Here is a 12031-nt window from a genome sequence, read left to right on the forward strand (position 1 = left end):
TACCTAGTTTCTATTCCAGCGCTTCTTTTTCTAGGTCACTTCTGGATGTGGTACTGCATTTATAGAACACTTTCTGCTCCCTGTTGATCCTGTGACCTCCGGTGCATTCAATAACCTTTAAATTAGAAAAATATTTCTCACCTCTGAAATCCAAACCATCACACAAATAGAACTAGAGTTTGCATGCGGAATGAATATTTTATTACTAGATTATAAAAATAAAATACAAAATAATTTTAAAACAGAACTTAAAACACTGTACAAAGCTTTAATATGATACAAATGGGAAAATTAAATAAATAATTACACTTTTATGTACAGATGGCCTATACAAAAGCACTCATGTTTCTGCCAATACTCTATGTCCTTGGTTGCCTGAGCAAAAATGCATAAAGAGGGCTGCTTGGAGGGGAAAGGGATACAATACAATACCTTTGGAGGTATTTCAAAGAGCAGTTTCTCATCAGTGATTTCATGAAGAGAAAAAAGGGAGAAAACTATGGAACTGTTAAATTACTCTAACTTGTCTTACTCGATGAGTGAATTCTTCTGGTTTGTGGTTCCATCTGATTTAAAAGATGCCAGTAGTTAGAAACTTTCAAGATTTACATCTAATTCAAAATTAGGTGCTTCTCAACTCTCTCTTTTTTCCTAAAAGCTGTAAACTTGTAAGTAAATGACCCAATGACATCAGCACTTGGTTATTTTAGGAAAGGAGTCAGGAGGGGAACCAGGAACTGTGCATGAGCAGTGAGGAAGCGTGAGCCTGGGTCATCTGTTTTTTTCGTTACTCAGTTCACAAGTTCACACAATCCAATTTCAGAGCCCCAGTGGTACACGTTGTATTTCCTTTAGCTTCCTCTATTTGTATTTCTGAATTAGTGAACTAATTTATCTAACTGATGAATAGTTTAAAAAGAAAAAAATCCCAAGGGCTTTCCCTTCCCTGTGTTGATCCCTAAAATATACTCTGGTAGGTTTGTTTATCCCTTGTGGATGAGAAGAACACCCAGACAGACCCCAGGGATGCTGAAGTTCCATATAGGAATTTTTAAGGATTTGAACTGTATATTTTAAGGGGTGGGGGGGGAGGAATATATGGCAGGGGTAGTCTATATAAAAATTAGATTTACCCAGTGTTTTTAACTTGGTGAGTGAACACTTATGTACACAACATGAAACAATATTAAACTACTGAAAAGAAAGAGAAAATTTCCTATCATTAGTGTGTAAAATTATGTCAGCAAGTTCTATAGTCACATGGGCTCAAAGGTCTGCCTCATGGAATCCCATTCTCTCAGTCAAGGAACCCAGAATCCCTGACCCAGAGCATCCATACTGTCACTTCAATTAAAGAGGCAGATCCTGTTAAAGTTTCACAGGGCAATGAAGAAAAAGGCTTCACCTCCTTTACATGTCTCCTTAAGACCAAGAATCCAGCAAAATCTATGGAAATAATCATCAAATCATTACTGAGTAAAGGTTTTTACTTGGCTCTTTAGTGTTTTAAGATTGTGGATCAGGTCAAGGTGACTTTGATCTTGTCACATACTCTGATTCTTGGATCTGCTTAAGGGAAGTAATTAAACATCAAGCTTATGTTAGTTTTAAAATTTGGAACAGATAACCACAACTGAACTAGAAAATATACTGATGGGTCAAGAATATAATTTCAAGAATTTGAGGTGTGTAGCATCCAAATTTCCCTTTAAATCAATAGGGGGATCCTTGTCCCATTTGCTGGAGTTACCTAAGAACTATATGAATTCCCCATTTATTGCCTGCAGTTCTCCCTAGCAGTGCTGGCAAGAGATTCTGCAGTATCCTGAGTCTAACTGGCTTAAATTTCTCATGATTCCAGAGAGACAGCCAAACTCTGGAGAATATCCAATGATATGTTTCCACACTACTCCCACATCCTTGAATTCTATACCAGAGTTCATCCCACTGGATGAAGTGGGACGTCCTAACAACCACCTGGGGTTTCCCATGAACTACTCTTTCTGTATGTCTGTGGATTAGAACTGCCTCTTGTTCCCATCTCTAAGTTAAGGTCTAAATATGCACCTGTGATTCCTGAACTTGGGTAAATATTGACATGTGAGGACTACCACAGTGGTTACATGCCTTAATCCTGAATACTTTGTTAGAACACAGATGATGTTCTGCAAACAACTGTCTATAGTACCAAACTCAAGAAAATTAAACACAGTTGTCATCAACCATTCTATCTCCTCAGTGATACAGGTGCTGAAATCTCTCTCCTTTAGGCAAAGTCCCAACACATGTGTGGTAAATACATATAAACAGAAATGGGCAGATTTTAAAACAATGAATGCATACAACTTCATTCCAAAACACATAAACATGACAAAAGAAATAGTTCCCTGACATATGTCACGCTTTAATATCAGGAATGAAAAAGTTTTAAAATGTGAAAATTCTGACCTTCAAGGCTAAATCTAGACTTATCTACAAATAAATGTGTTTTCAAGTAGCCAAAGTAAGATGCATTTTTCCCTTAAGCCACTAAATTCTGAATTCTAGATCCTTTTTCTCCTATCACCAATTCTAATGTTAGATTAAGAATGTAGTTCCTAGAACAAAGAATCCTCTGCTCTTGAGGGAAGAAGCATCTGTTTTTAATTCAAAGCTATTGGATATATAAAAACTAGTTATGGTTTTAACTATCTGTGTCTGGGTTTATAAAACATGCACCAACATTTTCCTTTGTCAATTAAATATAACCATAGAAACATTCACATAAAAATCTGTGGCCTGGAAGGAATCTCTGATGATTACAGAAGAACCTCAAGTTCCTGTAGTGGCTAAGAGTGACACAGAGAGACACTGCACCCTAGTCCACTGGATTCGTAAGCAGCTGAGATTTGTTTAGTGTTTCAAAAGCAAATACAGAGTGGATAATGGCAACAGTGGGTCTCAATTACCATTTTGCTAGTTATTTAGGACTTGATTAACTTGGCAACTTAAAAAATAAGTTTCACTTCACAACATGCAACTTAAAAACCAGAATGTAACTATGCTGCTGTCAGCAAGGCCGGCTTGCACACCACAGCTGAGAGTAACAGTGTCTATTTAAGACTCACCATTCAAGCGTGTTTATAATCTGTGCTTTACAGTTAAATTTGCTATGACCCAATTTTCATTCTTTGTTCACTATACGTTAGAGTTAAATGCCTTTAAGCTGTGCAAAAGACTGCTGTGTGGAATTTTAATATTTCAAACAATCTATACACCCTGGAGATTTGGCAGCATAATTTAGGAGTAAGCTACCTAAAGAGACTGAGCTATGGCTAATTTCATCTTCTGCTCCACCCAAGTAATTCCAGAGACTGGACAAGGGAGGGTAAGGGCAAGTGTGACAAGGTAACTAACCATTTTGTTGTGATAGGAGAATCTAGGAGGCACTTGGTTTTCAAAAGGTAATTTTAACTTTTTCCCCATACTACTCTTAATATAGTTTGGCTTGACTTTAAAGAATAGCCAAGTCCCTCATTTTAGAATAACCAAACTGTTTCAGAATTACTTGGATGACCTATGTCACTGAAGTGTGAAATATGCCACCACTAAAAAAAATAATAAATTTAAAAAGAACAATAACAACAAAACCCAATTCATTTTCTGTATCATACAGAAATAAAAACAAAAACCCTTGTGCCAAAAGTGCTTTGCTCAGGGCTGCCAACTTCTCTTTTTGGCCCAAGACATCTAAAACCATAGAGGTTTTTTTTTTTTTTTTTTTTAAAAAGCAGAGTAAATCTCTATACAAGACAGTCCTTTTAAGTGGATATATTAGTACATGAGATATAATTAATCTTTTTTGAAAGTATCCAAGCAGAAATATCTTTGGTTAACTCTTTTTCTCTATGTGCAAAATAAAACATTCTTACACAGCAAAGTTTTCTCTCTGGATCTTGAGTTTGTCAGTGCCATTTAGAAAAAGGGGCAACACAGTGGAAAAGTTGGGAGAAAAACGGAAGGACTCAAGAGAGAGAGAAAACATTCAGCTGCCATGTTGTCATCACTATCAGGTTTAACTAGCAGAGACGTGCCCGTAAGAAGTGAAATAGCATACTTCATACTGTTTGCAGCCTCATCAGTTTTTCAAATAGTTACCACAAGCACATTTCTGATTAGAGGGGTCAGGATTTAAAGCTGGCTACTTTTAGCACAATTTTGCTAATACAACAGGAAAAACAAGATAATTTCTTAATTACAGATTACTTCTTACCTCCACCCTGCCCCTGACAAAGTGAGATGAAAAGAGGAAAGCAGAATGGTAATTTTTTAAGAGATTAAAAAAAAAATCTATTTATAGTAGACCCATGATTATCAACCCAGGTTATCCACTCTAACCATAGGAGAGAATTATGTGATTAACATGACAAACCTCTGAATCAGTATTACAAGCTGTTCTAGTACTTTTTCCCCTATTAAAATTTTTTAAAAATGAAAATTAAATAACCTATCTTGGCCTGTTAAAGACTGCCAACCTTTGCACTATATACAAGGAAGGCAAAAAGGATCTGAAGTGTCACATGCCAAGGACAGATTTTCAGAAATGAAGATAGGCAAGGCCCAAGTGTACACGAGGCACACAATAAAAAGTAATCTCACCATCTGTGATCTTGAAATTACAAATGGAGAATGAGAAAGAATGAGTTTATATAAGCATATGTTTCTCTATATATTTATAAATATTTATATAATTTACCATGAAGACATGCAAGTAGTGTTTTAGCAACTATTATACAATATAATACAGAAGGATTGGTCTTCCAATATTACAGTTGCTTTAGTTAAACAGCAAATATGTCTTATCTACTGCATTCCTCTGTAGTCTTGAAACTGGAGAGAAATTAAGATGCCACATTATGCTACATTTCTTATGGGAGACCATATATGCCTCAATAGTGTTTTGAGTTTTTTGTTTGTTTTTTTCAAAAAGCTCGACACAGATAAAGAGAACAAGAAAAGTTCAGTCAGTGCAGCTTCAGGGCAGCTTTGATGCAGCATTAGAGTATGTTCACCTGGTGAGGAAATATCTTTCTTTTTCTGTTTTCCAATTCAACCATATTAGGTTTGGCAGCAAACACAAGGTCAAAGCAAAAGCACAGATGTTTGCTAGAAGGCAGATTTCAACAGCAAGCAGACCAATTTACCTGACCTTAATGAGGTCTTTACAACACAAAAACTACAAAGTATAAAAGAGCTCATTTAAAAAATCTAGTCTAATTTAACTTTGATTGATTCCTCTTAGCAAAGAGTGAGATCAGAACAAATATGATCCTCCTTACAGCTTTATAAATTAAGATTACGTGTAAATCAGGTCAAGAAGCCCAAATATTCAAACTAAAACACAGGAGAAGCAGGTAATAAAACCTTAAAAGATAAATACTGACCCTAAATTTATTTCCTCAGGTACTCATTCCTTATTGGCTAAACATATAAAATACAAAGTTTGATAATTTTAAGCCTCATCGTACCTAATTTCTTCCTATGTTTCTTTCTAAAGCTCTAAAAGCACAAAGTCACATTCCACAGCGATGTACTTTCCTGTATTGTCTTGGAGGTTAACAGTAGAAAGAGCTGGTACCTAGAATATTTAAGGAAGCAAGGTCTGCTACTCTGGTCAGTTTTCCTTCCACAAGGAGGAAACTAACAGAGGGGAGAGGGTTCTTCTATCTCAGAGAGTATTACTCTATACTCTGTCCCTCTCCCTAAAGCACTAAAGCCTGCAAAGTAGTTCTATTTAGACTTTTCCTTCCTTTACCTAAGTTTCAACAGTTATTTTTCACAATAAAAATATACTAAGAACTGTTGCTCCAAAGATAAATATTAGGAGGTTAAAAATAATTGGATTTTAAATTCTTAGCATGTGCTGCTAAAAGCATATTAGAATGTGTTAAAATAAGAGAGACTGGATCAGGTGCAAACACTAACTTTAAAAACTGTGAAATCCAAGGAGGGTACTAGGAATGACGCAAAGTCAGGGTGTGAACTCTCAATACATTAGATAAACTCACCAGCCCATGTATCCAAGCACTGGCTCCCCAGCACACACTTCTCACATACTCTTCATGCTGGACTTAAAATCTGACTCTCCAAGGTTGGGAAGTTTGGAAAGCAAATACTAGAAGTTTCACTTTTACTATATGATCTTTGAGTAGAGCCTTAAAAAAAAGCAGGCCATACCCCTTAAAATTCCAATCTACCACCTACCTTCAACATTTCTGTTTGGAAGGCATCTAAAAACTGAGAGCTCATTTAACCAGTTTCACCCCCTTCAATTTTGCTGGATGGCCCCTTCCTATGCAAAGACACTGATTCCTGATCTGCTTGCTGCCTGCCTTAGGTAATTTCTTATATTTGTATCTTCTTATAAATAATTTATCATGTTACTTTCTTTTGTGAGAGAAGATCAACACTGATTTTTTTCTTTTTTAAATAGACAGTACAGGGACACACATGCATCAGATTTAGGAGGAAGATCGCACACCTTTCAGAGGGCTGCGGCCCAGCTCCTATCTGCTGAGTTTACTGGCTGACTTACTCTTCCCTGGGGGGGCTTTAGTGCTGGCTGAGTGGTGGTGGAAGCTGCCGGATCCTTTCAGGCCATTCTTGCTGGGTTTGCAATGCTCCTGTTGGCAGGACCTCCTGGAGGAGGAAGATCCCGAGTGGCTGGGAGGTGACTTGCTTCTCCCCAGATGTGGGGATGAACTCCTCTGGTCATGGTGGGGCCGTCCAGCCCGAGATGGTGAGGAACTGGATGTGCGAGGCAAGGAAGAGCTTCGAGGAGAGGCACTGGGACTCCTGCGAGGGACAACTGGACTCTTGGGTGGTGTTTTTGGATTGTGAGGGGTTCCTGGACTCTTGCACTGCGTAGTGCTCCGGGGCTTCTGAGATCCATTTTGAAGAATTTGGGCCAGGCGGGAGAAAAGGTCTGAGTCAGAATTGCTACTCCCTAGGACTTTATATCTGCGGAGCCTTAAAAGAACAGAGAATAATTAGTTTCATTTTAATTCACTTCAGTTGAGACTAGAAAGTCACAATGTCCCCAGTCATAATATGTATGTGTGTGTGTGTTAATCGCTCAGTCGTGTCCGACTCTTTGTGACCCCATGGACGGTAGCCCACCAGGCTCCTTTGTCCATGGGATTCTCCAGGCAAGAATACTGGAGTGGGTTGCCATTTCCTTCTCCAATATGTAATATGTATGATGTGAGTCCAAATCAGGAAACAGAGGACGCAGAGTTACTCTTCCATGTATCAGCTGTATAACCCTGGACAAGTTACTTAAGCTCTCCCAGCTTTGAATGCGAATATCATCTATCTCACAAGGTTACTGAGCAGTCAAGCGCCGTAAAGGACTGAACTGATGTCGGCCATCCAGAAGCACTACATGCTGTTGGTCCCCTTCCTCTTAGAGCACGTTAGCTCTTCCCATTTCAGGATTCACTTCATGAAATGTCTCTAGCATGTTAGCACATGAGAGAGAGTAAACTATTTTATTTAGGCTTCTAGGACAGGGATTCTACATGCACTTATGCAAACATTAAACTCTACAATATGCCTTCAACACCAACTGTACTCACCAGCAGCAGGAACTGCAGATAAAAATATATTTCAACTTCTTTAATAATTTCCAAAAGAAAAGAGTAGTCACTGGTTTCTCTGGGCCTCAGTTTCTGCCCCTCACAATAGCCTGTGATTCAGGAGAGCTGGGTTTGGGGACTGACTGCCTCTCTTACTGGCAACCAAGCTTGGGCCCAGAATTCCAAATATAGAAAATATTCATATGAATAGCAGTGTCTCCTCTTCCCTAAATGTCTTTCTGTCTTGGCCTATCTAAAATCCATTCAGTATAAGAATTTAAACCTCAAACTGCTGACATGCCACTCCTTACAGAAGGAACCAGAAGAAAAACTTCCAACTTGTACTGGCACCTCAGGATGCAGGGGACATGTATAGCCACATCACCATCGTGGGTCAGAACAAGTTACTGTTTTTTTTTTTTTTTTCCCCTCTAAATTTTCTCTCCTCTTTCTTCCCCATCATCTACCTATACTGACAAATGACGGGAATTCATTCTGGTTAAGCCTAACTTCATGGATCTTATAGTAAAACTAGAAGAATGGAGTAAGACAATGCCTCTGTGCCAGGACCTGTGTGGGAAAGCTGAGTTCCCACTGAATTCCCTGAGTTTCAGGCTGGTCAGCTGTGTAGTATCTGACACAATGCCACATGTTTGGCTTTGTTATCAAGTTACGAAGTTCTTACTTCTAAGGCAGATGCAAAGTTCTAAATAGTAGATGATAATTAAGATTTGGTCTTGAGCTGCAGTCCAAAGAGCTTAAGCCATAGATATACTATCTCTATTAAGCATAGACACCGAGCAAAAGAGAAGCGGGGGATGTGTGAATACTGTTCATGGAATCATCTTTTTAAAATGTCTCAGCTAAATGACTGCTGTTTATTCATCAGCGTTTTTCCTGTTCAAGTTTAGTTCCATGGTCATTTCAAGTCCAATGTTTACCTTCGAACCCGAAAGAAACCCTAAGGCAAGTCAAAACTGAACTTACTTTAGGAAAGGATAACAACTTCTGCTGAGTAATGATACAGATAGAACCTCACTTTAATATACTTCAGAAATCTTTGTAACAGATGGAGGCCTATTGTGTTATCTAAAACAGGCTATAATTTTCATGTAAATTTATTTTGATGTTCACTTTGCTTTTGTTAAAAGACTATCCTTTCACTTTCTTCTCCAAGGGTTTAGACCATTCTACTTTGTGAAAAGTGAGTAATGGCTCCAAGGAAAGTACTCTTAATTGGTTTCTTACTTCCCAATTATTTTCCCCTCTTCAAAATAAAATCACTCCCTGGTCAACTACAAATAAGAATATTTCAATAAACAAGCATACCATACAGTAAATATTAAGGCAATATCTTTATTATGTATGGTTGTATATATCATCAGATGTAGGGAAACTCCCTATAGGATTTTATTTAATTCATTATCATCAGGTAAATATAACTGTTACCAGGATCCATTCATCAAATTATAGACAAGTATTCTTCCCTAGAACTTGACATCATAATGACATCTGTTGTAACGGGATTCCGATTAGACAAAACTAGAAAATTACCAACTATCTTGTTAAAATGGACTGGGGAAGAGAAGCTTTGTCACATGCTAATAAAAGTTCTTGACATATGCTACCAGATTTCCTCCTCCCAAAACAATTAAGCAAATGTTTTACCCATCTTTCAGATAAGGAAATTTGGGTTCGTACTACTAGAAAGTGGAAGAGCTAAGAATTAACTGAAATCAAACTGAACACTTCAACTACACTGTGCTGTATGGCTTGGGAAAGACAGGGAGGGAAGTAGGTGATCAGAAGCAGGCAATGAAGAAATGAAACCTTTGACATAATCAAGCAGACACAGAAATCATGCTGCACACTTAACAAAGGAGAGGACACAGCATTACCTGGCTTCTACTCCAGGCCTCATGGGTGGTTTTCCGGGTGGTGGCCGAGGCAAGAACTGAGATGGAGTTGAGCTATTGACTTGATCTGTGTTGACCCATGAAACTGGTCTTGGAATTTTGCTCTTTCTGGACTGGGAGATGATGGGTGCCAGAAAGTTGTCTTCGGCTGACCTGCTCAGGTGTGAGTCTGCAGCCAGTCTGGAAAAGGGGGTGAAGACTTCCTCCTCGGAAAAGGGAGCAGGAACAGTGGCTAATCTCTCCTCTAGCAGTTTATCAGAGGCACTTGAGAGGTCCCCAAGGAGAGACCTGAGTTGCCTTTTCTCCACCAGGAGCTTGACGAGGTCTGGCTGGCAAGCTTTCTTTTGGAGGAGCTTTTCTTTTGCAGAGACTGGAGAGGATGAGTCAAAAGTTGAGTCTATCTCTTGTGCTAGAACAGGGATTCGGCTGTGTCTAGTTACAAAGGATGACCTAACCACATCCTTCCGGGATGGGGGACAGTGTTCACTCTCTGAAACAGGATTAAATAGCTCTCCTTTTCTAGGGGCAATTTTCTCTCTCTTACCCTCTTGGTGCAAAAAAGTAGAGAGGTCTCCAGAATGATTGGGCAAGTCTTCACCCTTGATGTCATCCTCAGATATCTTACTTTTTTGCATTGCTGCCACCTGGCCTATCTGCTCTTCAACATATGGGTCAATAACTCGTGGAGATACTTCTGAAGATCCAACTGCCAGAAGCTTCATTATCTCATGATTTTTGTCTTGATTTGGCACCACACTAAAAGTCTGCATCTTTGTCACATCAAGAGGTTCAGTAGTAGCTGAGTGATCCCTTTCCATTGTTACCAAGTCTCCTGGGAGAGGGGAGATCTCAATATAATGCTGCCCTTTACTTAATTTCTCATCTTCATTATCTGACCCTAAAGCAATGCTTTTCTCTTCCAATCCCCTAGGGAGGCCCTCAAATTCTCTCATAGCCAGTCTGTTATGGTCAGGAAGGTCTTTTGGTCCCACGTCTTGGGATCTGTCATACTCTCTAATATTGGGTAACATGTCATGACCAATATGATCTATCTGAAGCCCCAAGTCTGTTCTGCTTCCTCCACTAGGAGGTTCGCCCTCTATCACGACCAAGCCAGAGAAGTTCTCCCTTGGAGAGTAAAGTTCCACAGTGGGCTCAATGGTATGAAGGTCTTTCTTTTCTGGCTGCTGACCATAATGAAAACTTCCTGAAGTTGACTGTGTAGATGCCACGGAAGGTCTTGGAATTGTAATCTGGAGATAGAGGAGAACAAAAGTTAAATGCAATCATGTGGAATTATAAATGATCCATGAGTTGAGATCTGACAGCTCAAATTCTAATTTTTCTAAGAGGAACACAGATCCCAACTGCATTTGCCCAACTCATGCTTCAGGTAAATAATTCTGAATACAAATGCATGGTAGTCATGCTCCCCTGCTCGGAAACTGTGCAGAGCAGCCTTCCTCTAAGCTCATCTCTGCCTTTTCTTCAGCCTGCTCTGTGCTCTGAAGAGTGATTTCTAGTGCCTGCACTGCCCAGGCTCCCTTGTCTTCTGATTTCTGGTTGTGTTTGCCCAATGGGCAGCACCAACAGAGGATCAGAGAACTGGAGGAGAGAAAGATCTGGATGTTTCTTCTCCTGGCTTCCTCCTGAGGGACTGCAGCTTTGGTGGTACATTCTAACACTCCTGGCCACTGCTTCTTTTATAGGGCCCCCTCTCCTATAGATATGACTCTTTCTAGGTTCTGCTAACTGCCCTCTTCCTTCTCTTTCAGGACTCAGAAAACTGAATAGCTCCCTCTATTTCTGTTTCCGTTGGCTCTCTCAAACTCTACCCACACATCTGTAAAAAGGTCCTTTCATTAAATTTTCAGAAAATTCATTAAATTTTCTCCAAGTCCCTTTGAGTGTCCCAGCTATTTCCTGCCAGAATCCAGATACAGGATCACAGGGAAAAATTATTTTAAGTTGAAAAACTCCAAATTTACATGCATTTATTGTACCCATAAATTCTGCCAATCAATATTACTGATATTTTCCTATAAGCAAACATGAAGATGTTACTAATATTTTGTATCTTATTTAATTTTTCTTAAGGTCAAGTTTATGATAAATGAAATTCTACCATCCATCATTTCAATTCTATATGAATAAGTTTCAATATTTAGTAAGAATGTCCTTTCTTAAGGACACCTACATCTTCACATTTATTAAAATGTGTAAGGAGGCAGAGAATGTCAACTACATAAACTGGTAAGAAAAAAACCTTTTTGAGAAAGTAATTCAGATCATTTAATGAAGCCCATTAAGCTCTAATAAAATGAAGGAAATTGCTCTGAAATCAAAGTGAAATGAATTTGGAGCTGTCATGAGAGATTTCACTTAGACCCCACCTCTAGTCCAATGACACTTAAGAAATCCATTTGGCCGGAGTCAGATGAGTTGTTTAGATCTGTTTCTCTGTGTGTCAGGAATACTGTTAGGTTTAAGAACGTGCAA

The 12031-nt window shown here is 38.8% G+C and overlaps 1 protein-coding gene across 6 annotated transcripts in view; it reads right to left on the bottom strand.

The window, feature by feature from the left end:
* Window positions 1–175: 175 nt before the first annotated feature.
* TTBK2 (tau tubulin kinase 2) overlaps window positions 176–12031 on the bottom strand; it is a 134631-nt gene continuing 122775 nt past the window's right edge. For all 6 annotated transcript variants that reach the window (XM_027553664.1, XM_027553663.1, XM_027553662.1 and 3 more), the window contains 2 exons: window positions 9515–10785; window positions 176–7008 (listed from right to left, as the gene is read on the bottom strand). In XM_027553664.1, the coding sequence (XP_027409465.1) occupies window positions 6546–7008; window positions 9515–10785 (1734 nt within the window). In that variant the 3' untranslated portion in view covers window positions 176–6545. The remainder of the gene's footprint in view (window positions 7009–9514; window positions 10786–12031) is intronic.

This window comes from Bos indicus x Bos taurus, chromosome 10 (genome assembly GCF_003369695.1).
Source record: "Bos indicus x Bos taurus breed Angus x Brahman F1 hybrid chromosome 10, Bos_hybrid_MaternalHap_v2.0, whole genome shotgun sequence".
Lineage (NCBI taxonomy): Eukaryota > Metazoa > Chordata > Mammalia > Artiodactyla > Bovidae > Bos > Bos indicus x Bos taurus.